This window comes from Nannobrachium achirus (genome assembly GCF_963921795.1).
Source record: "Nannobrachium achirus genome assembly, chromosome: 5".
Taxonomy (NCBI): Eukaryota; Metazoa; Chordata; class Actinopteri; order Myctophiformes; family Myctophidae; genus Nannobrachium; species Nannobrachium achirus.
Genome location: NC_137814.1, coordinates 50,631,401 through 50,655,671, shown reverse-complemented (window position 1 = coordinate 50,655,671; position 24,271 = coordinate 50,631,401). Strand labels below are relative to the sequence as shown.

Here is a 24,271-nt window from a genome sequence, read left to right as displayed (position 1 = left end):
GCATAGGCAAAATGGACCAATCATGTGCTTAAATGCAAAGATTACAAATGCTCATCAGCCATCCTCGCACCCACAAGACATTGTGAAGTCACTTGGTCATCTTCACAAGCGAAGGACGAACATGAGCAAACCTATAACTAACAGGACAGAATTAACCTTGTGCTTGTGGTCGCAAGAACAGACAGAATTGTTACAGACTCTAATGCCTCATTCACACTGAGAGAAGCCAAGCTAATGGTTTGCTTGGTAATTCAATGTATTCTCTATGCAAACCAGCTTTTAAAATTTCCAAGCTGGAAAAAAAACTTGGAATTTTTTAAAGCTGTTTTTTTGCATAGATAATCTATCTATAAATGCGAGAAGTCTCTGCGTGTGTGTCTGTCTGTAATCCGCGTATCTCGAGAACCGTTCGTCCCACCGGCTTCAGATTTGGCACGCGCGTTCCCCGTCGCGGCGCGGAGTGCAGTGCAGTGCCGGGCCTCGACCCGACCCGACGCGCGGTTTTCCCGAAGCGGCGCGAAACGTTCGGAATCTCCTTATCTCCTAATCTCCTAATCTCGGCTGATTGTTGACATCTGGCTGTTCCGGAGGAAATCGGCGCAAGCGCTGACTCATTGTGACATCACTTCATAAAAGGCTCTGACATCACGTACACCACATGACCCCACACTCCTATGACAACACGGGCATATTTACATTGTTCCCGAGTTGGCCAGGGTGGGACATTCATTCCCTATTTCAAATTCGGCATGCGCGTTCCCCACCGCAGCAGGTAGTGCAGTGCTCGGCCTCGACCCGACCCGATACACGATTTTCTGGAACCAGCACGAAAGGTTCAGATTCTGATGTCTGACATCAGGATTTTCCCTAACTGGCACTGTGTCTGCATAGATCTCCATATATGGGCATAAAGTGGACGCAGACAGACAGATACAGATATCTCCATATATGGGCATAAATGGACACAGGCAAACAGATGGTCAAAACGGGTCCTATGACAACAAGTATAATGGGGTTTGCATTATGTTTGTCTCCTCCTCCATCTGTTTGCCTGTGTCCCTTTATTCCCATTATGGAGATCTCTGTATCTGTCTGTGCCTCCGACTGTGTTGCAGACACAGTGCCGGTTCCCCCTTTAATGCAAACCCCATTATACCTGTTGTCATAGGACCCGTTTTGACCATCTGTTTGAAAAAGCGACAGAGATCTCATATATGGGCATAAAATGGACGCAGATAAACAGATATCTCCATATATGGCACAATGGACGCAGAATCACAAAGATCTCCATATACGGGCATAAAAGGGACACAGACAGACAGATAGAGATCTCCATATATGGGCATAAAATGGACGCAGATAGACTGCTATCTCCATATGGGCATAAAATGGACCCAGAACTATAACTGCAGTGATCTCCATATATGGACATAAAATGGACGCCGACAGACAGACAGATATCTCCATATATGGGCATAAATGGACACAGGCAGACAGATGGTCAAAACGGGTCCTATGAAAACAGGTATAATGTGGTTTGCATTAAAGGGCGGGGCATTCATTCCCTATTTACATTGTTCCGAGTTGGCCAGGTCGGCGACTAGACGCTGAAGGGCGGCCCAGCTTCTAGTACATTGAATTACCAAGCAAACCATTAGCTTGGCTTCTCTCAGTGTGAATGCAGCATTACAATTCTATTTACTTTAATTCATCGTGTATTCTTGGGGGATTCTTCATTCACCATGAAGGAATGATATACAAGTGAAAGTTTACCTTGTATTCGAGCTACCACAGGGTAAATGATACAGTATATAAATATTTCTTTAGGGTGAGACATTCCTTTAAGCACAGTGGTGAAGATATTACCGTAACTGACAGATGAGACAGGACCACCTGTTTGCTTCATGCTGTCATGTGTTTTGAATGGACTCAAATGAGCGGCAAGTGAAACCCAAGGAATGCCGCACCGCACACATTCCATAACTCAACTGTGCTTTCTGAATTCCAACAGGTTTAGGATAATGGAAGCAGCTGGATCACCTCCCGTGTAAATATGTACTCTGTGTGTGTGAACCAAAACAGCCTTGGTCGTTAATGACATAAAGATATAATTTGTGATTTGACATTTACTGCATGCGCCCCGCCATGTTGGCCAGGTGATGCCAGCCTTCTCAAATAGGTTTTCTCCTCCTAGACAGAAAAATACAATCCTAGCCCTGCAAGCCAAATGACGTCATGATGACGTTATGATAACGTCCTCCGGTGACTCTGGTGACTTTCAGAACTCGGCCAGATCACAGCCCATATGGGGATGATCTTGGCGTCATTACCAGGACGTCATATGGACTTTTTTGTTTGACAGGATTATTGTTATTGTTTGTAATGTTAGTTGAAGTATGAGCATACCAGTAAGACTCCCTAATCGGGAGATAAGCGACCGTAGGTGGCTTATCTCCACAAATAGGGCAAAAATGTGTTTTTCCAAAATCTTACCTGATCCATGTTGATGACATGAGTGTAGACATGCTGTGTAGTGATATTCGTGATTTTAGGGCAAAAACTGTAGGAGCAGTGTCCAAAAATGTGTTTTAAAAATCGGCCTGAAGGTGGCGCTAGAATAGGGCCATGTGAGAAATGAGGGGTGTGGTCTCCGCGTTGCCTTGGCGGACGAATAGGTACCGCCCCCGGCTCTCCCGGACGCTCCTAGCCCGAGTTACGGCATTTTATGTGCGCTGCAGTGGCAGGGGGTCCTCCACTGGGGGCGCCACCACTTTTGCCTCCGTTCTGGAGCACCAGGAGTTGGTGGTCCCCGGGAATTCCCCGTGAGCAGCCCCGTTGGGGTGGTCATTTGGTAATTTTTGCACATTTGGTCATTTTTTACATCTGGGGGGCCCCCAGGGCCAGGTCCCTGGGGCTCCGGGGGTCCTTGGAGGTTGTAGTTTGGCAGGCAAGGAGTGTGTGTGTAAAATCTGGCATGGATCGGGTCAACGGGTGCGGAGATATAAGCAGGGAAAAAGTGTGACGTGTGACGTGTGAGCACATTTGGTCATTTTTTACATCTGGGGGTCCCCCAGGGTCCTGGGGCTCCGGGGGTCCTTGGAGGTTGTAGTTTGGCAGTCAAGGAGTGTGTGTGCAAAATTTGGCATGGATGGGGGCAACGGTTGTGGAGATATGAGCAGGGCAAAAGTGTGACGGACTGACTGACTGACTGACTCACTCACTCACAGACAGCCTGTGGAGGTTTTGGTAGTAAATGCGACCTACGGTCGCAATAAGGTTATATTCTGGGACATATCTGACTAGTTATTATATTTATCTGGCCTCGATCGGACCCTCTCTGATTAATCCAGGATGTCCGTTTTCGTGGGCAGGATTTGTGTTGGTTGAAATCAGGTGATATTCTAGGCCAGATCCGACTAGTCGTGGTTTGACTTGATCTGGCGAGACGTCACTGATTGGTCCAGGTTCTGACCGTGCTTGCTGGGAGGTGACACTGCGGTTGTCAGCATTGTGATATTTCTATTTACATATCGTCGTTGTCGGGTGGAAACCTTGTAACTCCAAGTTTCAAATTTGTATGTTCTTTCGCAAAGCAAAGCCCTGCTTCATCGTACAAGGCCGTCGCACAGAAGTAGTGAAAACAGCAGATCTACAAGCACACAGTGCGAGGCGTTGTGTGCTTGTAGATCGGCTGTTTTCACTAGTTTAAATCATTTTTAAAATGATAAATGCAAAACGAACGGTTTTGGACATACACGTTTTTCACCCGACAACGACGATATGGGAAACCCTGTATATGTCCAAAACCGTTCGTTTTGAATTTACTTTTCTGAATAGATTTAATTTTGGTCTTTTATGCCTTTATTGATACAGTAGGACAGTAGATTGACAGGAAATTGGGAGAGAGATGGGGAGTGGCAGGAACGGGACGTGATCTGAAAAATATCAGATGCGAGTCTAGACCAAACCTGGGCATTGTACGGCCAGGGGGCGTACACTCTGACCGGCCCTTGTAGGGTTAATGGGTGGCAAATGACAAAATAAACACATTTTCAAATTTTACCTCATGCATGGACTAAAGCTGCATTGCTTTTATTTTTAAGTTTTTTTTATTCATGTACATATGGACGCAATGCGTACATCAGCACGTGTGTGTGTGTGATCATTGGATCATTGTCTCAATAACAAGCAGGTGGTCAGACTGGTCTCACGTCAAGACGATCTGCCTTACCTTACCAAATCAGAAATGGCTAAAGTGGCTAAAAGAAAAGTCGATGCCGAATGCCGGGTTTTCAACAAAAATTTGACTACTAACTAAGTATTTATTTACTGAAGTCGGAGGTAAAGCTGTGTGTTTAGTTTGCGGGGAGCACATCTTGCGGGGACACTGCCTTTTGGCCCGGCCCTCCACAATATTTTCTGTTGTTCATGTGGCCCCATGGAAAACATAATTGCCCACCCCTGGTCTAGACTGACAGCAACGGTATACTGTGTGTGTTCCCGTAGTGTGACCGTCTATGACTCAGAAATATAAAAAGGATAGATAAAAAGCCCCTATGCAACCCCCTGTGGTCTTAATCTGGCCGCGACAAAGGGACACGCCGCTCTCCCACAAATCCAATTCGCCCTCCTCCCGCTGGCAGGCCGCTCTAAAAGGATGACTGACGTTGATCACGTAAGAGCATGACGTAAACGCACAGCGGGACACCGCGGGGACCGTTCCATCTTCTCTTGACCCTCTCGTAAACTCACCATTTCTCTTGTGAACCCCAACACTCTCCCAAGGTGGCTTCTTAAATCGCCTTAATGGTGTTTGGCTAGTGCATCACCTTTGACCTTCTTAACACCAACGGTACATGAAGCTCAGAGCTACTCAACAGGTCCCCAGTGAGGGACAATGGATAGGAGCTGGACTTAATAACAGGAAACACAATGGTCTTTAAAAAAGGATTATCTCAGTGTACTCACCATATTGGTTATGTACACACTAGGGCATTCACGAATAGTGATTTTTAGTATTCGAATTATTCGACCTCAAAGTATTCGAATAGCCGAATATTCTACAGGACTGGCCAAACTGTCAAATATTAAGTAAGCAAGAGGCGAACATTGTGAAAATAGCCGATCTACATGCTCACAACGCCTTGCGTTGCGAGGCGTTGTGAGCATGTAGATCTGCTATTTTCCCAAATTTATCTGCGGAACCGAGTCACATTAAATGTAATACCTACAATTCCAAGTGCTTGTCAGGGTGGGGGTCCCCAGTTCAAATATGTTTATTTTGGGGGTCACGGCCAAAAAAGGTTTGAGAACCCCTGGTATAGAGCATTAACAAATTCATCCACCAGGGGCATTGACAACTCATTCTTATGACTTCCTATCAAGCCAAGCTTTATAAACTATATATTTTTTAAAGAGAAAACAAAAAAATAAAATAAGCAAATATTCGAATTCGGTGAACAACGTCGAATAGTGACTTTGATATTCGAATGTTCGAATATTTGGTGAATGCCCTATTATGTACACACACACACACACACACACACACACACACACACACACACAGTACATACAAGTAAGACGCCCTAAGGCCAAGCTTTGGCACTCGCCCTCCCTCCGTCAGGTCGCGCTGAAAAGCAGCGGACTAAGCAGCGTTCGGTTAACCAGCGAGTGAAAGCCTGTGAAAAGCCACAGCGTCGCGCCACAGCTTTTTGTGACCCGAATTCATGGATGGAATGGGAGGGAGAAACTGAAGTTGATAGGTAACGAAATGTTGTGTAATACAACAGCGTGACTCACTCACTGACGGACATGAGCCGGACGTTTTCATGCTGACTGTATGAAAAACCGTAGGTCGCAAATAGTATCAGAGATATCAGGGTAGCCAAATGTTGGATGTCACACCAACACCAGTTGTACAACCCAGTACTGTGTCAGGGGCCCCTGAGGGCCACGTGTTGTACAACCCAGCACGCTGCTGCCAGGGGCCTCGTTCAGGGGTATGGCAGAATAGTCGCACAGAAAAAAACAAAAATGCGTGTGTTACTGCAGTGACTAAGACAACTGGTGTTGGTGTCTCTCATGGTAGAGACCCTGAACAGTGTTTGTGTCAAGTTTGATGCGGATCGGAGCAGCGTATGTTAAGTTTGTGACGTTCACAGTCGAGGCATTTTTTATATAGTTGTCGGGTATGTCCAAAACCGTTCGTTTTGTATTTATCATTTTAAAAGTGATTTAAAATAGTGAAAATAGCTGATCTACAAGCACACAATGCCTCGCGATTCACTAGTTTTGTGCGACAGTATTGCATGGTGAAGCAGGGCTTTGCTTTACGAAGCAGTGACGATATTAGAACAGGAGTGCCTTGAAATTTTTACTTACTGATTGGTTTTGACTCAAGAGTTTGAAGGCTGAATCTAATCGTGTTTCTCTGTCTCTCAAAAGGACATCCAGGCCATGTGTTGACAGCGGAGTGAGTCATTCCCCAGTGCTAATGAACTCACAAGATTCAAAGCTGGCAGCAGACGCTAGGGCAGACCGAGGCAGAAAACAGCATGGAATCAGCCTTCTGTTTTATTCTGAATTGGATATGTACAGGAAAAAGTGGCTGTACTGTATAACAATCTTAATAATATCAACGTTTTCTGGAAACAAACGAAAAAGAAAAAAAAAAAGAAAAACAATTGCACATGTGCTTACAATAGCTTCTTTCTTTTTGTATATGTTTAAAACACACCATCATCATGGTACACAGCATGTGGTGAAAAAAGGCAGATACACTGGTTACCTGTTGACCGTCGGCTCTCACAGTAAACTATCAAAAAAACAACAAAAAAAGCTTTTCGGGAACATGAAAGTACCTCAACATTTTGTAAAACAATCAAATTTGACATTTGTTTAAAAACACACATGATACACGTGGCAAGACGTTGTGGCGTCGACGTACAAAGATCAACATGTCACCCTTTTTGTGTAAAAAATGTGTTGATATTGTTTCTTAGGCACTTTATTGATATGTGTCCCTGTCAATCAGACGTCTGTACCTACTGTACTGTACTAGGCTATGTCCCAATATGGACGCTAGAACACTGTTTCGATGTAGAGGTCAAATCAGTCCTTCTATGGCTGCTAGACTGTGAGTCAGAACATGCCAGTATTCACAACAAACAATGTTTTCCCACTGGAACTCTCTCTTACCGCCATTTTGAGGTGAGGTGTGAATAAAGAATGAATTCTTTCCTATCTCGCATTTGTAGGTTTTGATTTACCCTTTACAATGTCCTCATTTGAGATCATTATTCCATATGTGTTGTATATAATCCTGTATCGATACTTAATGAAAATCTCCATTATACATTATATATTTACATTGATACAACAAAAAACAAGCCATAATCTTTGTAATTTCCTTGCGTTGTTGCAACCCTGTAAGTATTGGATGCGTTAATAGAGGTTTCCATTGAGTAATATATGGTATTTGTACTTTCCATACCCTTCCGCGAGCTAACAGAAAGGGTAAGGCGCTGGAATAAGCCCCATTGTGAAGCCTAACCTTTTCTTCTTCTTTCCGCGTTCTATAATTCATTACAGCTCATACGCACGGCTCCCCGTCCCCAGCAAGGGCCTTCATTAACAAACAGCAGCTAATGCATATCACGCCGTTCCGCCAGGCGCACGGAGGAGAAACACACTGGGGCCGGGAGTAATTAAACGCCACTGGAAAGCGCTCACTTTCCATTGACTGATGATTCAATCTTGTTGTTTCCCTTTTTCGTGCGTCGGTCGGGTCCTTCTTCTCCGTCTTCCTGCTCAGTTCATTGGTTTGCTCGCAGGCAGCTCGGCACGCATCGTAGACATTTAGTGTCATCACATTATGGGTTGGAGCGGGAGCAGTCTAGGTCTAGGAGGGCTGGGCTGGGCGCTATACCGACAGGCGGGTGAGGGTGGGGGACAAGAGGTGTGCGAGGCTGTCCTGTACATTAGAAGGTCATGAGTCCGGTCACTTGGCGATGGCCGCTGACGTGTCCCCGTCCAAGTGTGTCCTTGAGCGTGACACCTGAACCTCCCACGCCCACTCATTGTGAAGTCGCTCTGGATGAAAGCTTCGGCTAAATGCCTGAAACGTATGGTGGATGTAATTACGGCAGCTGAATGCAATTAACTCCTGACGACCGTTTCATCTTTCTTTTCCCCCTCCTTTCCCCGCGTCTTACTTCTGAGCAAGAACAGGAGGTGGGCTGGAGCGATTCTCGCAATCAGACGACGCTCTCTTTCTTTCTCTCTTAACCCATTTAGGGCCTAGAATTGTTGAATGTTTTAACCAGTGAAAAATAGCAGATATACAAGCTCGCAGCGCGGCACCGAGCGCCGCGCTGCGAGCTTGTAGATCTGCTATTTTTGAAAAAAAGTCGTGCAAATCTTTGAATATGTGTATTTTCAAAGCGAACGTTTGTAGCTCGAATTTTGCTTCTGGGGGGTCCCTGGAACTAAATATTTTGAGATGAGGGTCAGTGGCAAAATAAATATCATTTTGGGCGTCCTTCAAATGAAAAGGTTTGAGAACCACTGACAAAGTAGTCTCTCAAGAACAGACTAACTGAGCTCCAGTTAAGTGAAAAGGACCTTTTCTTTGACGATGGCTAGCCAGATTGCTGACATAGAAACATAGGTTTTTCAGAAAAACTTTAGAAGGATTCAAAAGACACTTATAGAATCGGGGGTCAAAATTCGAATTTTCACGTTTTTTCAAAAATAGCAGATCTACAAGCTCGCAGCGCGGCACTCGGTGCCGCGCTGTGAGCTTGTATATCTGCTATTTTTCAATAGCTAAAGCATAAAATAATGACACACAATATAGTGTACACCGTTCTGAATGGGTTTTAATAACACTCTCTCTCTCTATGTCTCTGCCTTTGTGTCGTTTCTCTGGTTCCCCCTCCGCTTTATACTTTCTCCTCCTCTTCCCCGTTCGGTGCGTCGGGAAGCCTCTTTGTCAGTTCCTCTGGTGGCTGTGTTCTTTGGCTGTGGCAGGCAGCAGGTGGCTTGTGATGAAAAATTCAGCACAGGGCCTGATTTGGGAAGAGAGCGGAGCGGATGGGAGGAAGAGGAGTGGGGGGAGAGAGAGAGAGAGGCCATGAGAGGAGATAAAGGTGGAAGATGCACACAAACGGGGTGTGGCGGGGGGGAGGGGGGCCATCAGAGAGAAGCAGAGAGCGAGAATAAAAGGAGCTAATGAGCAGAGGGGGAGAACAGAGCAGGGGAGCAGCAGCAGAAGGAGGAGGAGGAGGTGGAGGGTGAGGGTGAGGAGGAGGAGGGTGGAGGAGGACAGGAGCCAGAGCTCCAGACAGACAGGCAGGCGGGCGGGCCAGTGAGTCAGGCCCAGAGCGGTGCAGGCGGGCCAGGCAGCAGATCAGAGCCGTCTCCCCTCTCCTCTCCTCTCCGCCTGGTTCTCCTCCGCGTGGAGATGACAATGAGGCATGAATCATTTATGAGCGGGCTCTTCATTAATAACACACTCTGCACTGCACACCACCACCAGAGCTATTTTTTGGTTTTTGTTCTCAACACGTTGCCTTGTTGTTGCTGTTGCTGCTGCTCTCCAGGGACCACTCAAGTAAAGAGAACTCGGACCGCGGTGGAGGAGAAGCAGAAAACAAAAACAAAATAAGGGGAAAAAACAGAGAGAATAAACAGCATTCTGAGCGATGCTTGCCGCAGGTGTTGTTGGTAGGAATAGTAATCTATTGGGTCGGGGTGGGGTGGGGGGGGGGAGAGCGGGCATGTAGGGAAGGTTCACCATTGGGACATGGTTCAACGTGGGGTCTGCAGGTTGGCATGTCGATGTGGTATTGAGGAGCGGGCACACTGCCGCACACACATAAATCAGTGTTTCATCATAACTTTCAAATGTCAAGGTCTCCCCTTAACTCTGACAGTGTACAAATGGAACCAAATGGACCCGTTAGGGTCCATTTGGTTCCATTTGTACACTGTCAGTGTTACAGACTTGTAAGGGTCAATTTAAACCCCCATAAATGAACCCACAGAGTCCCTGGAATCCACTTTGAGAACCACTGCTGTACATTGCATGCCCACAATATTTTCTGACACGCACCATACAAACGCACACCACTCTTCCCCAGCTGTCCTTTTGATTGTCACAAAGTCAGGGTGCTACTGTAGATCTCTATGCATCAGATCACTGAGAGATCAGCCTCAGTTGGGACTGAGAGAATAGCCTCTGCGAGCCGCAGACATGGCTGAGAGGAGCCTCCGCCAGCCTCAGTCATGCCCAGTGTTGGGGGGAAACACATTACTTCATTACTACTCACTTGCGTGAGTACCAAAGTAATATTACGCATTTACTTTGACAAATACGGTCATATTAACAAATTCCTTGAGAGCAGGCTTGATTCCAATAAATTAACACTACATTTAAGTCGAACAAAACGTATGATCTTTGGGAGATATCTTAACAATAAATTTGTGATAAATTAAACTGAAATTGAAAGTGTTTGAAATTCAATTCCTTGGAGTAACAATAGATGATAAATTATACTGTAAGCCGCATATAAATTATGTGAAGACTAAAATAGTAAAGTAAACTGCAACATCATGTAAAGTCAAAGATCTTCTATATAAAATGTTACTATACACGTTATATTGTTCCTTCCTACTATGATTCCCTATATAACCTACTGTGTGAGTTAATACATACTGTATAAAATAAACACTAATCCAGTCTTGATTGGATTAGTGAAGAATTGTAAACAAAACCACTTCCACAGACTCTTAATTATGAATTCGTATTTAATTTTCAACATTTTAATTGGTTAGATTTGATCAATGTAATAGAGTTGTGTACGGTAACCCACTTGGGTGGAATGGTGGAATATAATAACAAAGTTTATTGGTAAAATATGAAAAAAGGGTTGAACTGTATAAGTATGAACTTCTTCCTACCCCTTTTCAGACATGAAATATGTATTTATGATATTGCGAGTTTGCTGATATATCTTGGCTGTCAATTGTATTGATTATTCTTGTCAGTTCAACACTGAATCTAAATCTAAAACGAATGTACTTGAGGTACCGTAGAAAAACAACTTCATTTAGAAACCCATGCGCTTGGGCTGACCCTGGTGAAGGTTCTAAATAAACTTGTTTCATTACAGTACTGCAAGTGTTGCTGGAATTCTTTTCCTCCAGTTTTGATGACTTTTTTCATGCACCTTTAAGAACTCCCACTTCAAATCACTTTAAGAAACACTGTTGTAAAAATAATTATGCAAACTGCATGATAATGCAGTTTCTTCTACCTTTGCAAGACTTTTATTATGACATTTAAAAAGAATAATACCCTGCATTCCGCTTCTGAGTTGCTTTTTCATTATGTCACTGAAATTTAGGCTACTGCAATTCGATTTGAATACTGATAATAACATTATTGTGTCATTCTTCTCTATTCCGTTTAGCTTACCCTGCTTCCATTTCATATCATGGCTAAGCCTTTTGTGCTCCATATGAGGGTGTTTTGTGAAAGTTAAGTAACATAACACATTACTTGGCATAGAAAGTAAAATCGGAACATACCGGTACCTTACGGCTAATAATTGAAAGTAATAAGTAACATGTTCCCCAACAACACTGGTCATGGCTGAGAGAAGAGTCACAGTGACAACTGAGATGAGTCTTAGTCACGGCTGAAAGAGGAGTCCCTGTCATGGCTGCCAGAAGAGTCTCCGTCATGGCTCACGGTTGTAAAGGAGTCTCACTCATGGCTGACAGAGGAGTCTCACTCATGGCTGTGAACAAGCATGGTGAATGAATGAAGGCACTGAAGTATCTCATAACAACTGGGGGAGAGCGAATGACTACCGCGTTAGGTCATCAGCCTCATACCGAGCACACTACTCACACCTCTCTCCAAGCCAATAAGACCCCTAAATGCTGTCCAATTGTCCGTATCTGACCTTGCCTTCATTTGCCCGTTCTCCAAAGCAGGGTAGATCCACTCCTCCTTGTGCTCACAACCCAAAATCCCCCTCCCCACGCTTTGTCCTCCGTTCACTAGTATTCCATTTCTCTTTTTAATTCGTCCTTCCATTCGTTGTTCGTTGCTCATATTTGCACAGTCCGCATTGGATTTTTCTCCAAGGCAGAAGAAGACCCAACAACACCACATTCCCCTCGTGGCCTCAGAGTCAAGACCCCGTGTCTCCATGTCTCTCATACATTACCCATTAATCTAACCATCTGTCCTATCCATGCTGTCCCCTCCTCAAGAATAGAACGGCCTCCCTTTCTCCGAGCCCAGCCGGTTGAGTCTGGCCAGCTGCGAGGGCGACGGCGGGACGTCTTGGCGGTACGGGCCCTTGGGGGACACCGGGTCCTTCTGCGCCACCGAGTGGTTGCCAGAATAGCCCTCGTACGCGCCCCTCTGTTCCATGTTCTCCTGCTTGACTTTGGCCTCCTGCTGGTCGCGCCTCCTCTGCTCCTGTCGCAGGAGCTCCTGCGCCTCCAGGAGGACGCGGGCGTTGATGCTGCCCCCTCCCCCGCCGCCCCCCATCCCGCCGCCGCCACCGCCCCCGCCGCCGCCCGGGTAGCCGTTGTTGCGGCAGCCCTGGTAGCTGGAGTAGCGAGGGTTGTCCTTGGCCGTCTGGAAGCCCTCGCCCGGCGGGTACGCTTTCTCCCACGAGTCCTGGGACACGGAGCTGGGGTTCTTCCTGGGTTGACTGACAGAGAGAGAGAGAGAGAGAGAGAGACAGACAGAGAGAGAGAAGGAAATGAGCAATGTGTGCAAAGGATTTTAGCATTTTAATCCAGGGGTCTTCAACATTTTCAGGCCAAGGACCTCTTAGTGGAGAGACATGAAGCAGGGACCCCCCCAACCTCCATATAGTTTTATTTTTTGACAGCACAATCGTCAGTGTATTTTGGATTCATGTCATTTTGTGTATTCAGATATTTAACCAGTTGAACTGTCAATACTTATTAAACTTGGCCTTTCACTCTGTACTTAGTCTGCTCTTTTACCCCTCTACATCAAAACTCTTTGCCGAAAATAGCCGATCTACAAGCGAGGCGTTGTGAGCTTGTAGATCTGCTATTTTTGGCCAAAGCTCTCTGGATATGGCCACTAGCGTTAATATAAAAAAGGAGAAAAGAACTTCCTATCACTCAAATATTTGGAGGACCCCCTGTAGTAACTCTGAGGACCCCCTGGGGGTCCCGGACCCCCTGTTGAAGACCCATGTTTTAATCCATCTTTAAAGTCTTTGATGCCAAAACACTCCATATTAGCATAGCACAAAAACATTTCCTAACACTTATAATTATTATTATCATTATGAATAGTGGCTCATTTTTCATTGTGAGATGTCAGGTTTCATGTGACTCATTGTAAGAGAAATGGACAGCATGTTGGAAGCGTGTGTCGATTCATGAAGACATGATCTGTCTACTCTGTATCCAGCTCATCCATGCACAGTCTTTGTGTGTTCATTCATGTATAGTTCATATGACATCAGACACACGCGCGCACACGCACGCGCGCACACGCACGCACACGCACACACACACACACACACACACACACACACACACACACACACACACACACACACACACACACACACACACAGAAGAGCTCTCGCTTCACGTCACATGGAACATGACCTTGACTAGACCTATACACCTAACATGGTTATCAAGTAGTCAGTTCTTATCCATCACTCAACCTCTCCAAAGGGCCAGAAAGCATCAGCCCCAACAGAAGAGGCAGTTTAAAGCTAACAGGTTTGACATGTTAAACTCTTTGTTTTGGCAGAGAAAGGAGTGGACGCTGTCAGTGGGTACGGGCTACAGTACAGGCGTTCCATTCAATGGAAATGAGGGAGCCATTATAGCCTCATGCCCCCCCCCCAAACTGCCTCTGGGCAAGTAACAGCAGCCTCCTGTAACAACATACAGGGCTGTCGCTGACAGGTGGAAACCTTGTATGTCCAAAACCCTTACTTTAAAAAGAAAAGAAAAATGTGCCCCTGATGGCCTACTGGTCTAGGCACATATACATAAGGCTTTGTGTAGCCTGCGGCAGGTCGCTGGTTCGATTCCCGAGCCCGACTCAGGTTTGCTGCGTGTCTCTCCCTGTCTCTCCCCATATTTCCTGTCTGTCTAACTGTCTGTCAATAAAGGCATAAAAAAGCCCCCCCAAAAAAAAAAATATATATATAAAAAAGAAAAATAAACTGTGTTCCATGTAGTTATTGTTTAGTCACAAGCTGTTGTTGATACTTTTCATGGCTTCAATATGTATAAAAACTCACACCCACTTAAGCAGTTTCACTTGAAAAAAAATGTTTCAAAAGTAGCTAAAAATGGCAAATCTGAAAGCTCACAACGTGCGGCGTTGCGAGCTTGTAGATTGGCTATTTTCTTTTTCGAGATTTAGGAATTCAAGGATTTAGATGGCGTTTTCTAGAACCGCTCTCGGGTCTAAAAGGGTTAACGAATAAATATATAAAACGTTGTGTTTGACCCCGATTTTCATCACGTTGTTGGTCCTTGGAGAGAGGTGTATAGGTGGGTTTACAGGTACTTATTATTTATAAAGTCTTTTGCTGTGTTAGTTTTATGTTTCTTGTGTTCAATCTGCTTTGTTTTTGTTATGTTTTCATTCCTGTTACATCTATATATACTATGCTACGCTGGCATAATTGCATAATTCTTTCGTAATATAAATGAATAAAAACAATTACAAAAAAACAACCTTGAAATCCAGAGATTAGGGCTGTCACAATTATTACATAATCGTCTAATCGTGATTATTTGACATACTCGTGATTATTTTTTATAATCGTCATAATCGTGTCCATGTCAAAAATAGTGGAAATAGCAGATCTACAAGCTCACAACGCATCGCGATGCTACGCGCTGTGAGCTTGTAGATCGGCTATTTCCACAATTAATGTTCTTTTTTAAGTATAAAGTTGTCAAATATGTCAGTAATTTCTTTGTATATTTAGCTTATGTGTCATATCTACCATGTGTAATTCAAAGCCTAAAAGCCAAACAGAAATGTAATTGTCAACGACAAAAACACAATTAAATTGTTAATCGCAATTGTTTGAGAGAAAATTAATCGTCATGTAAAATGCCATAATCGTGACAGCCCTACCAGAGATACAAGGTTTCTGGCCCAACAAAGGGAACATAATAAGGGACACCTTTAACCACGTCAAAGTCCGCTTCCAGACCATTAGGCCTCCGTTCCGCAGACAGACACAAACACACATTGGAGCTGACAGACAGTAATAGCGGGGGCCCATTTCCAGCAGGAGGAGAGAACGCAGCGACCATCTTGTACATCAGGGGCCGGATATCTGACACCTGACATGAGAGTCTTAAAAGGCATGGCGGGATCGGCCTGTCGGCTGTCAAGGCTTGAGAGCGGAGCGAGCGGGAGAAAGAGACAGCGTTGCCAGATTTCTTTTTTTTTGTGTGAGAGAAACAAGCGGACAGGTCTACGAAAAACAAGCCCAAAAGAAGTGACTATGATCACACACAGGTGGGTCCCCAGCAAAAAAAAAAAAGAAGATCTGCTATATTTTCAAAAGATTTTGAAAAAGCTTTTAATATTTTGAACATTTTTGAAACATTTATTTAGTGCCATTTACTTTGAAGGTATGAAGGGGTGCAGAGTGCCCGCACTTCCTCCCATAGGCGGCCACTCTTATTTTGAAAAGTCGGGATGAAAATGCGCAGATTTTTGGTCACTTTATTTTTGTCAACCTTAACCCAGATGTAGTCAGCAGAAAGCCATCATTGGAGCGCTATTTTGCCATGAAAAATGCCAGATTTTCACTTTGCGTGCATGTTAACGTCTTTTGTAAACAAACCGTGGCCATTACCGATGTTCAATCGACAGCCCAGACCCCAAGGTAAGGCGAAACAACTTTACTGTATTTACCATATATACGACCAAATTATTTACAAGCAACGTTACTTGAAAAAACAAGCCCAAAGTCACTTACAATAAGCAGACTTGGCAACGCAGGCAGCGTTGCCTAGTCTGCTTGTAAGTGACCCTCTCACTTACAGTCAGTGGAAGGTTGGGAGGGAAAGCGTTCTGGAGTCTGGAGACAGTGTTGCCAGATTTCTTTTGTGTGAGAGAAACAAGCGGATAGGTCTAAAAAAAAAAAACAAGCCCAAAGTGGCTTACAATAAGCAGACCTGGCAACAGCTGCCTGTGAGCTGGGAGGTTGTGAGAGTGCTGTGGAGCAGGGAGACAGGAGGGCCAAGCCCTCCCCTTTAAGACAATGACAGGAAAGCCACTCCAGATGTCTGACATCACCCCCTCATTTCTGCTTGGCTGGCCACTTTGTGCGGTTTTGCCCTGCCTTTTGTGTTTGTGTGCATGTAACTGAGACCCCCGCATACGACATGCATGAGAGTATACAAGGGAGGAGGGAGCCCCGCCTGACCACTCTCTCCCTCTTTTGGACATGGCCAAGAATGAAGGAGGTTTTGTTTGTTACTGACTTATTGTTGCTGTCGGGCAGAAACCTTTAGTTGTTTTTCCTAAATTAATGCACTACTTGACCGTACTACAGCATCAACAGTAGCTGCTACTTTTGCTATTTTAGAATTTGAATACTGAAATGTAACAGTTTTGGACAGTGGACACAAGAGATTTGTTCCTCAAATGCTGTTGGGACTTTAGACACAAATTGTGCTGGCATTCCAACATAGCAAATAAAGACGTACTGTAACAACAATAAAATATACAAAGCGAAGAATATGTACGTACTAGGGTTTTGTCTTTAGACCGCATTTTTCAAAATGTGCAGGTAATTGCAGATAGGCCTTACATATCTAATCAAGGGAGCAGTGTTAAATGTATTTTGTAATATATGTTTTGTTCCTCAAGTTCTTTTGTTTAAATAGTGAAAATGGAAGAAGTACAAGCGTTGCAATGTCTTGTGAGCTTGTATTGTAAATCAGCTATTTTTGCTATTTGCGGTGCCACGGAGTAAATAGGGCTTAAGTGCTTAACACTTATGTTGCAATGATTTTTTCCGGCCAATGTCCCGCGTTGCCATGGTTACCATAGACTTCCATGTAATTGTGCAAGTGTGTAAAAAGTGCACGCCCATGCCTAGATGATGCACCACGTGTGTAGATGCTGTTCACAGCTTTCAAACAAAAAAATCCGCTTGGAAATCCGTTCAGGCATTCATGATTTATCAGCCATTATGTTTTCTTCAGATGTAAACAAACATGGCTGCCATGTTTGAAAGAATGGGTTGGTATGGGGGTTAAACATGCAATTTCGTGATCGCGATCATGCCTAATACATTTCTGGAGGTCCAAAAAAAAAATTTGAAAAAAAAAAATTTGAAAAAAAAAAAAAAAAAAAAGAAATTTCAAAAACGGCCCAAACTCGGGAAACTCGGGGTTGGCACAGCACTAGTACCAATACAAACTCGGGAAACTCGGGGTTGGCACCATATGTGTTTTAAGAAAGCTCCACCCCAGCTTTCTCACCCGAGCAAAACAAAACAAAGAGAGTGAGAGAGAGAGAGAGAGAGAGAGAGAGAGAGAGAGAGAGAAGGAGAAGGAGAAAGAGAGAGCACAAGAGAAAGAGAGAGAAAGGACAAAACACACAAGACACACACATGTGAACATCAAGGGCTCCTCCGTGTCGTAGCCATGCATAATTATCAGCTTTATCAGTCAGCTGTGAAGAATGTGCCTGATTCCTCTGTTTAGATTAGGGTGGAGGAAAGGACCAGCAGGAAATCCAACACTTTAATGAGAATAGAAAAGGAGGGGTGAGGAGAGGGCGGGAGGGGATTTTGTTATTTTGCTCTCATTGAAGAACAGATTGAGCGTAATCGGGAACGGATACGCTTTCACGGACCCAGGAAGATAAGGATCTGAAATATTAGCCCGGGCCTTATTCTCGCACACACGCTCGAGCGATTCCAATTTTTTCGGGAGGCGAGGCAGCTAGCTGGCGACCCCCAGACTCTGATTTCATTTCACATGTTGACAAAGAGATTCAAGACACCCCTCCCTCCCCCAGCACCACCATTATACCATCACAGAAATGATGGTAATGGTGAAATGTGAAACGGTCCACTACCCTACCCAGTCTCACTGTACAGTACATAGCAACATACTGTCCTGCAGTGCATCCCAAACGGACCCTATTTGGCTGCGGACCCCCATCTGAAAATAACCTGTGCCGGGGACCCCTTTTATGCAAGATTTATGTTGTTAATATGTTTCAAAAATGGGTCTAAACACGTAAGCCCTATTTTATACTCTGTACCGTGCAAAAAAATACAGAAATCCGGGAAGCTATTTCCAATATTTCAACGATCAATTATTTGTTATAATCAATTAGTTTGATTAATTGTTTCACCCCCATGTGCTTGCGCGCGCATGCACGTGCACACACACGCACGCACACACATGGAGATGCAGGACAGAGTGAGTATGGAGGAGGAAGGGAGGAGTCAGGCATGTACACGCATAGACATCAAAGTGGGCTTGAGCCCCTGCCCTTTTATCCATCTGTAAAAAAGTGCCCTCTCCAGACGATGCATGCAGTTTTTACTAATATGGTGAAAGAAATGCAAATGCCCCCTTTCCATGCCATATCTGATAGGCAAGCATTCAAGAGAATTGCCTTGTCCTAAACTCTCCTGAACTTGAACGCAGCATCTTATGTTGAAAGAATTGCCCTCTCTGTGTAGAAATTAAGCGACGCGTTGTGAGCTTGGAGGTCTGCTATTTTCGATATTTTCACCAAAATGCCCTTTTAGACATTTCAGCCCCTGCCTCTCTAACATTCTCTGCACGTCCCTGGAGGGAGTGATGGATCTCAGAGGGACAGCAGAGACACAGTGCATGCACAGATAAACACACGTTAGCCTGCAGGAAGATGGATGGACAGACTACGGGCCGGAAGGTGTGGGGAAAGATGGAGTGAGAGATAAAGGGATTGATGGAGATGGCGAGAGAGAGAGAGAGAGAGAGAGAGAGAGAGAGAGAGAGAGGGAGGAGGAGAGGAATCGCCGTTGTCGGGTGAAAACCTTGTATGTCCAAAACCGTTCGTTTTGCATTTATCATCTTAAAAATGATTTAAACTAGTGAAAACAGCCGATCTACAAGCACACAACGCCTCGCACCTGCTGTTTTCACTACTTTTGTGCGACGGCCTTGTACGATGAAGCAGGGCTTTACTTCGCGAAAGAACATACAATTTGAAACTTGGAGATACGAAGTTTCCACCCGACAACGACGTTATGTAGAGAACAGTAGAGGATGGATGGATGGATGTGGTAGGAGGTGTAGAAAAGATAAAGAAGGTGTTGTGGGAAGAGCATGGTGAAAATATGGGGCTTTTAGTGGAAAGTAACTAAGTACATTTACTCAACTACAGTACTTAAGTAACATTTTGAAGTATTTGTACGATTGAGTATTTCCAATTTCCGGTACTTTTACCTCTACTACCACTACATCTCGGATCCAGATATTGTACTTTTACTGCACTGCTTTTATTTGAAAACTTTTTGTTACTAGTTACTTTGTAGATTGCAGTTATCATTAAACACACATTAACCACTTCAACCATATACATTTCGGCCATTTGAAAATAGCCAATCTACAAGCTTGTAGATCTGCTATTTTCATACATTTGAAACCTTGAAATGGGACATTCTACATAGTGGCTTAATGGTACTTCAAGTACATTGCAGTACTGATACTTTAACTTAAGTAAAACGTTTGAGTACTTTTTCCACCACTGACACCAAATGATACCCCATCACCTACTCCTACACCCACCCACACACAAGATTAACACATCATTTTGGCATGGAGATCAATGATGGCGGTCATTGATGAATTGGAGGTCCCCTGAACCGAGCATCATCATTGTTACAAATGACAGACGTTTATTTCCACTCTGCGCTCCTCCCTCCCCCTTGTTTGGGGGGGGGTGAAAGGGGGGGCCCTCCCGCCTCCCCCCGCCCCCCCTCGACAAGAGAAACTGACCTTTATCTGCTGTTTTAGGCAAACGGCACCGCCGTTAATCAATCACATCTCCATTCCAAAGACAAAGGAGGAACACAGGATGAGTATTAATGGCATGGAGATGAAGAAGCAGCTATTGAGCGGTCCTAGTCAGTCTATATAGTTAAGGAGACATGGTTGGTTGAGCTGATAAAGTGAAGTGTGTAATGGGGAAAGTGTAGATTAGTGGTTCTAAAATATCTAAACGATATCAGTTTATTCTTTTCATATAATGATATGGAAATTGCTTAAAATGTTGACCCATGTAGTCGACAGTGGAGGAGGTGTTTAATGTGTTAAATTGGAGGGCGGTGGTTGAGTGAGAAAACAAATGTTGCACATGAAGTTCATCGCCTGGGGACTCCCCAAAATAATTTGGGGACCCCCCAGGGAGTCACGACCCACAGGTTGAGAACCACTGCCCTATGCTGCGTTCATCTCAGCTTTCCAGCTGTTCTGTCTGTCTGTCTGTCTGTCTGTCTGTCTGTCTGTCTGTCTGTCTTTCCCCAGGATGCTCCATGTTACACTAAGCCAGCCTCCGACTTGAGCATGACTGAATGCTGCTGTGAGTTAAAGGCAAAGCATGTAACGTTGCCCTGTGTTTGCATAACCAAACAATAAATACACATTTTACCCTTCATTTCCCTCTTATCAGACAGGGACCCCTTGTGTTGATTCTGAAGTGATTCAACAACAGTGTTGTTCAAAGCAACTCACTTCAAAGGAATGGCGCGCTCAACACAAAGCGCAGTCCTCAGGTTAAACTGTGTGTAAACTATTGACAATGCACAATGTACAAATATCCACACTCGCTAGTAGCGTTTTTAAAAGTCTTCAATGATCAGAAAACGCTGAGGACGAGCAACAGGTCGAAATGCTTCCCCGTTTATTTCCGACTGCTGCTGCAGAAGACTTTTAAGAACGCTGTTAGCGATGCTCGGATATTTCTACTGTTGTAAACAAAGTGTTCTCACGAAAAAAACAATAAGCTGTCTTGTTGTTCATACAGTACACAAATGGAAGTGATGAATTTTAGAGGGGAAAAGGGACATCGGATGTTCTGGGCGCTTGAGAGAGACGAGAGCTCATTAATGTTTTAACAAAAGCCGTCTGCAATATTTATCAAGGAAGGAGTCTGTGGTCGACAGACAGTACAATTACTACTGTGGTGAAATATTAGTTGGAAATAATAATACAAGAAGTGTGTGCTTTTAACTCTGTCGCAGCGTGGTGTGTACATCATGTGTGTGGATGTGTGCGTGCGTGTGCGCTTGGGTGGTTTATTCATAATTTACTTTTTCTCTTCCTACAAATGTACGAGTCAATATTTGTCTTTGAAATACAGTGGAGTGTCCCAAAACACAGATGCTCAGGTAAAGTACAGCTATAAAAACAAAGTACAGTACTCAAGTAAATACTGTCCAACACTCACTGACAAATGCACAAAGACACTTGAACTTCCTGGAAACAACGACTCGAAGACATGACATGAGGATCAAAAGGATCAAAAGGAATTGCATTATGGGAGATGAGAGCGAGATGAGAACGATCATGTCAGATCCATGGAAGAGTGTAACTTGATCTGACCGGCCTGTGGTTTCACTGCTGTGCCGCGCGTGCGTGCGTGCGTGCGTGCGTGCGTGCGTGTGTGTGCGCGCATAAGTGTGTGTGTGTGCGCGCGCATGAGTGTGTGTGCGTGCGTGCGCTGTGGTCTGCATGTGACCAGACCTGGTCCTGATGTTGTGACATCGATTGATTCATCCATGATGTCATAATAATGACATGGCTATTACAACCTCAGACAGGCATAGATCACACACATATGCAGCATACAGAAGTACAGTATATCTTTCTTACACACACACACGTGTCGTGCATGCGTGCGCGCACACGATTGGATGTAACGTGTACAAACTGTAAATGCGCTTCCCTTCCCCCAAAGCACACCAAACCTAACGTGGTCATCAAGTAGTCCGTTCTTATCAATCAATCAGTCACCTTCCAAAGGACCAGAAATTACTACTGGCGGCGTCAAACAACGGGGATAACTCAGGAAACTTGGGAGGTGGCAGCAAATGAGTTAATATAAGATCAGTTTACGCACCTAACCCAAAATCGTCTGGAAAAAAGAAATAAAATAAAAACACACAAAAAGTTTAAATATGGAGATGAGGTTTCTGCCCGACAGGACCAATATACATCAGCCACACACGCACACACGCACACACGCGCACACACACACACACACACACACCCCTCTGTACTCACCGTGGCAAGGAGCTGTACTGCCTCTGGGCCTGAGCGAAGGAGTCTCTCTCCTCCTGCCGCTGCCTCTGCATCTGCACCTCCACGGAGACGGAGTGGCGTCCGGGCTGGCTGTACCCAGAACCCCCTGCACCACCGTTACTGTTGCTGCTGACCGCGTTGGCCTGGGGACACGGAGGGCTGGCGTGAGGCAGAGGCATAGTACTGTAGCAGTGTTGTTTTTGACAGCAAATTTTGATTTAGTTTTAGTCATAGTCTTTTAAATTAAACGTCATTTAGTTTTAGTCATAATTTAGTTACCTGAAAAGTATTAGTTTTAGTCTAATTTTAGTCGACTACAGTTGATTTAGTCGACTAAAATGTATTTTGGCAGGCCTTGATGGCATCGTAATAACTGATTTCTGTGAGCTTGTAGATCGGCTATTTTCAGCACGCAACACCTGAGAGCAACCAAACATAAACTAGTGCCTCCCTAACGTTTTAGTCTAGTACTGTATTTATTTTATTGACGAAATTGTCAATATATTTAGTCTTAGTTTTAGTCACCACAGCTTAGTTTTTGTATAGTTTTTATTTAGTTTTTGTCAGTGAAAAAAACACAGTCGACAAAAAAATTTCGTCATAGTTTTAGTCGACGAAATCAACATGTAGGTACAGTGACTTTTCCCTGAGTTTACATACAAACATAACTTTTTTTAACGCATAGTTTACCTGCAGAAACACACTGCCCTCTCACTGTATTTTGGTGTTTACATTGTTTTGGGAGACGGACGTTTTTTGGGATACTAAAAACCAATGGTGGTAAAAGCGCTCTGTTTTATTTAAGTCCAAGTACTGTAGAAATACCAATACTCTGTTACAACCAGTACAAGTCATGTATTCTGAATTTCAGTTGCGTAAAAGTACAAAAGTACTGGCATGAAAATATACCTGAAAGTATAAAAGTAAGTAAGAAGCTCACAAATCGATGTTGTGCGTTGTGAGCTTATAGTTCAGCTAGAACAACTATAAAATATGGCTTAATTGGTTGATGTATGATTTGTAATAATAATAATCTCAATCTGCAAAGTAACTCGTCACTAAAGTTTAACGTAGAAGAATAATTGTAGTGGAGTAAAAAGTGAAAAATGTACCTCTGCAATATAGTAGAAGTATACAGTATTGGACACATTTAGTAAAGTAAAAGTACCTCAAAAGTACGGTACTTAGTTGATTTCCACCATGGCTGCGGTCATAATCAAAAGCATGGATCATAATCATGACTGATTGAGATGTCGCTGACTGCATCATAGGGTTAAGCAACAGCATCATGAATTGATAACTTACTTGTCATCATTATAAATTATTAGAACCAATTAAATCGGTTGCGGTATTGATCAGTCATAATTATGGTTTAGTGAAGCGCTGTGGGGACGACGCCAGCGGCAAAGTGTATCAAATATTAAGTAGTAAGTATGTTGGAATGCAACATTACTTCATTGATCCGATAGGAGGGGAAATACCATTAGCATTGATTGCACACTTTGTGAACATAGTTGGGTGTCGGGTGGAATCCTTGTATGTCCAAATACTGTACATCCCTTTTTTATTATTGTGAAAATTCCCGATCTACAAGCTCACAGCGCACCGTGATGCGGTGCGTTGTGAGCTTGTAGATTGGCTATTTTCACTACTTTTGTGCGACGCGCTAAAGTAGTAACGAAGTAGGGCATTCATTTACGGAAAAAAAGACTAAAAGTCTAAATATGGAGATACAAGGTTTCTGCCAGACAGCAACGTCATGCTCACTGATTGAGACCACTTTGCTAATATTGAGCTGTTGCACGTTTTACAACAATCCATATCTCTCACTTTCTCTCAAGGCTCAGGAAAATCTGACTTGAACCTTTCTCCTCTCCTTCATGGCTCCAAGTGAATTTTA

General features: G+C 44.1%; 1 protein-coding gene across 3 annotated transcripts in view; it reads right to left on the bottom strand.

Annotated features, from left to right (window-relative positions):
• Positions 1–11,025: 11,025 nt before the first annotated feature.
• LOC308286036 (partitioning defective 3 homolog) overlaps positions 11,026–24,271 on the bottom strand; it is a 430,195-nt gene continuing 416,949 nt past the window's right edge. For all 3 annotated transcript variants that reach the window (XM_080726998.1, XM_080727000.1, XM_080726999.1), the window contains 2 exons: positions 22,354–22,514; positions 11,026–12,734 (listed from right to left, as the gene is read on the bottom strand). In XM_080726998.1, the coding sequence (XP_080583124.1) occupies positions 12,281–12,734; positions 22,354–22,514 (615 nt within the window). In that variant the 3' untranslated portion in view covers positions 11,026–12,280. The remainder of the gene's footprint in view (positions 12,735–22,353; positions 22,515–24,271) is intronic.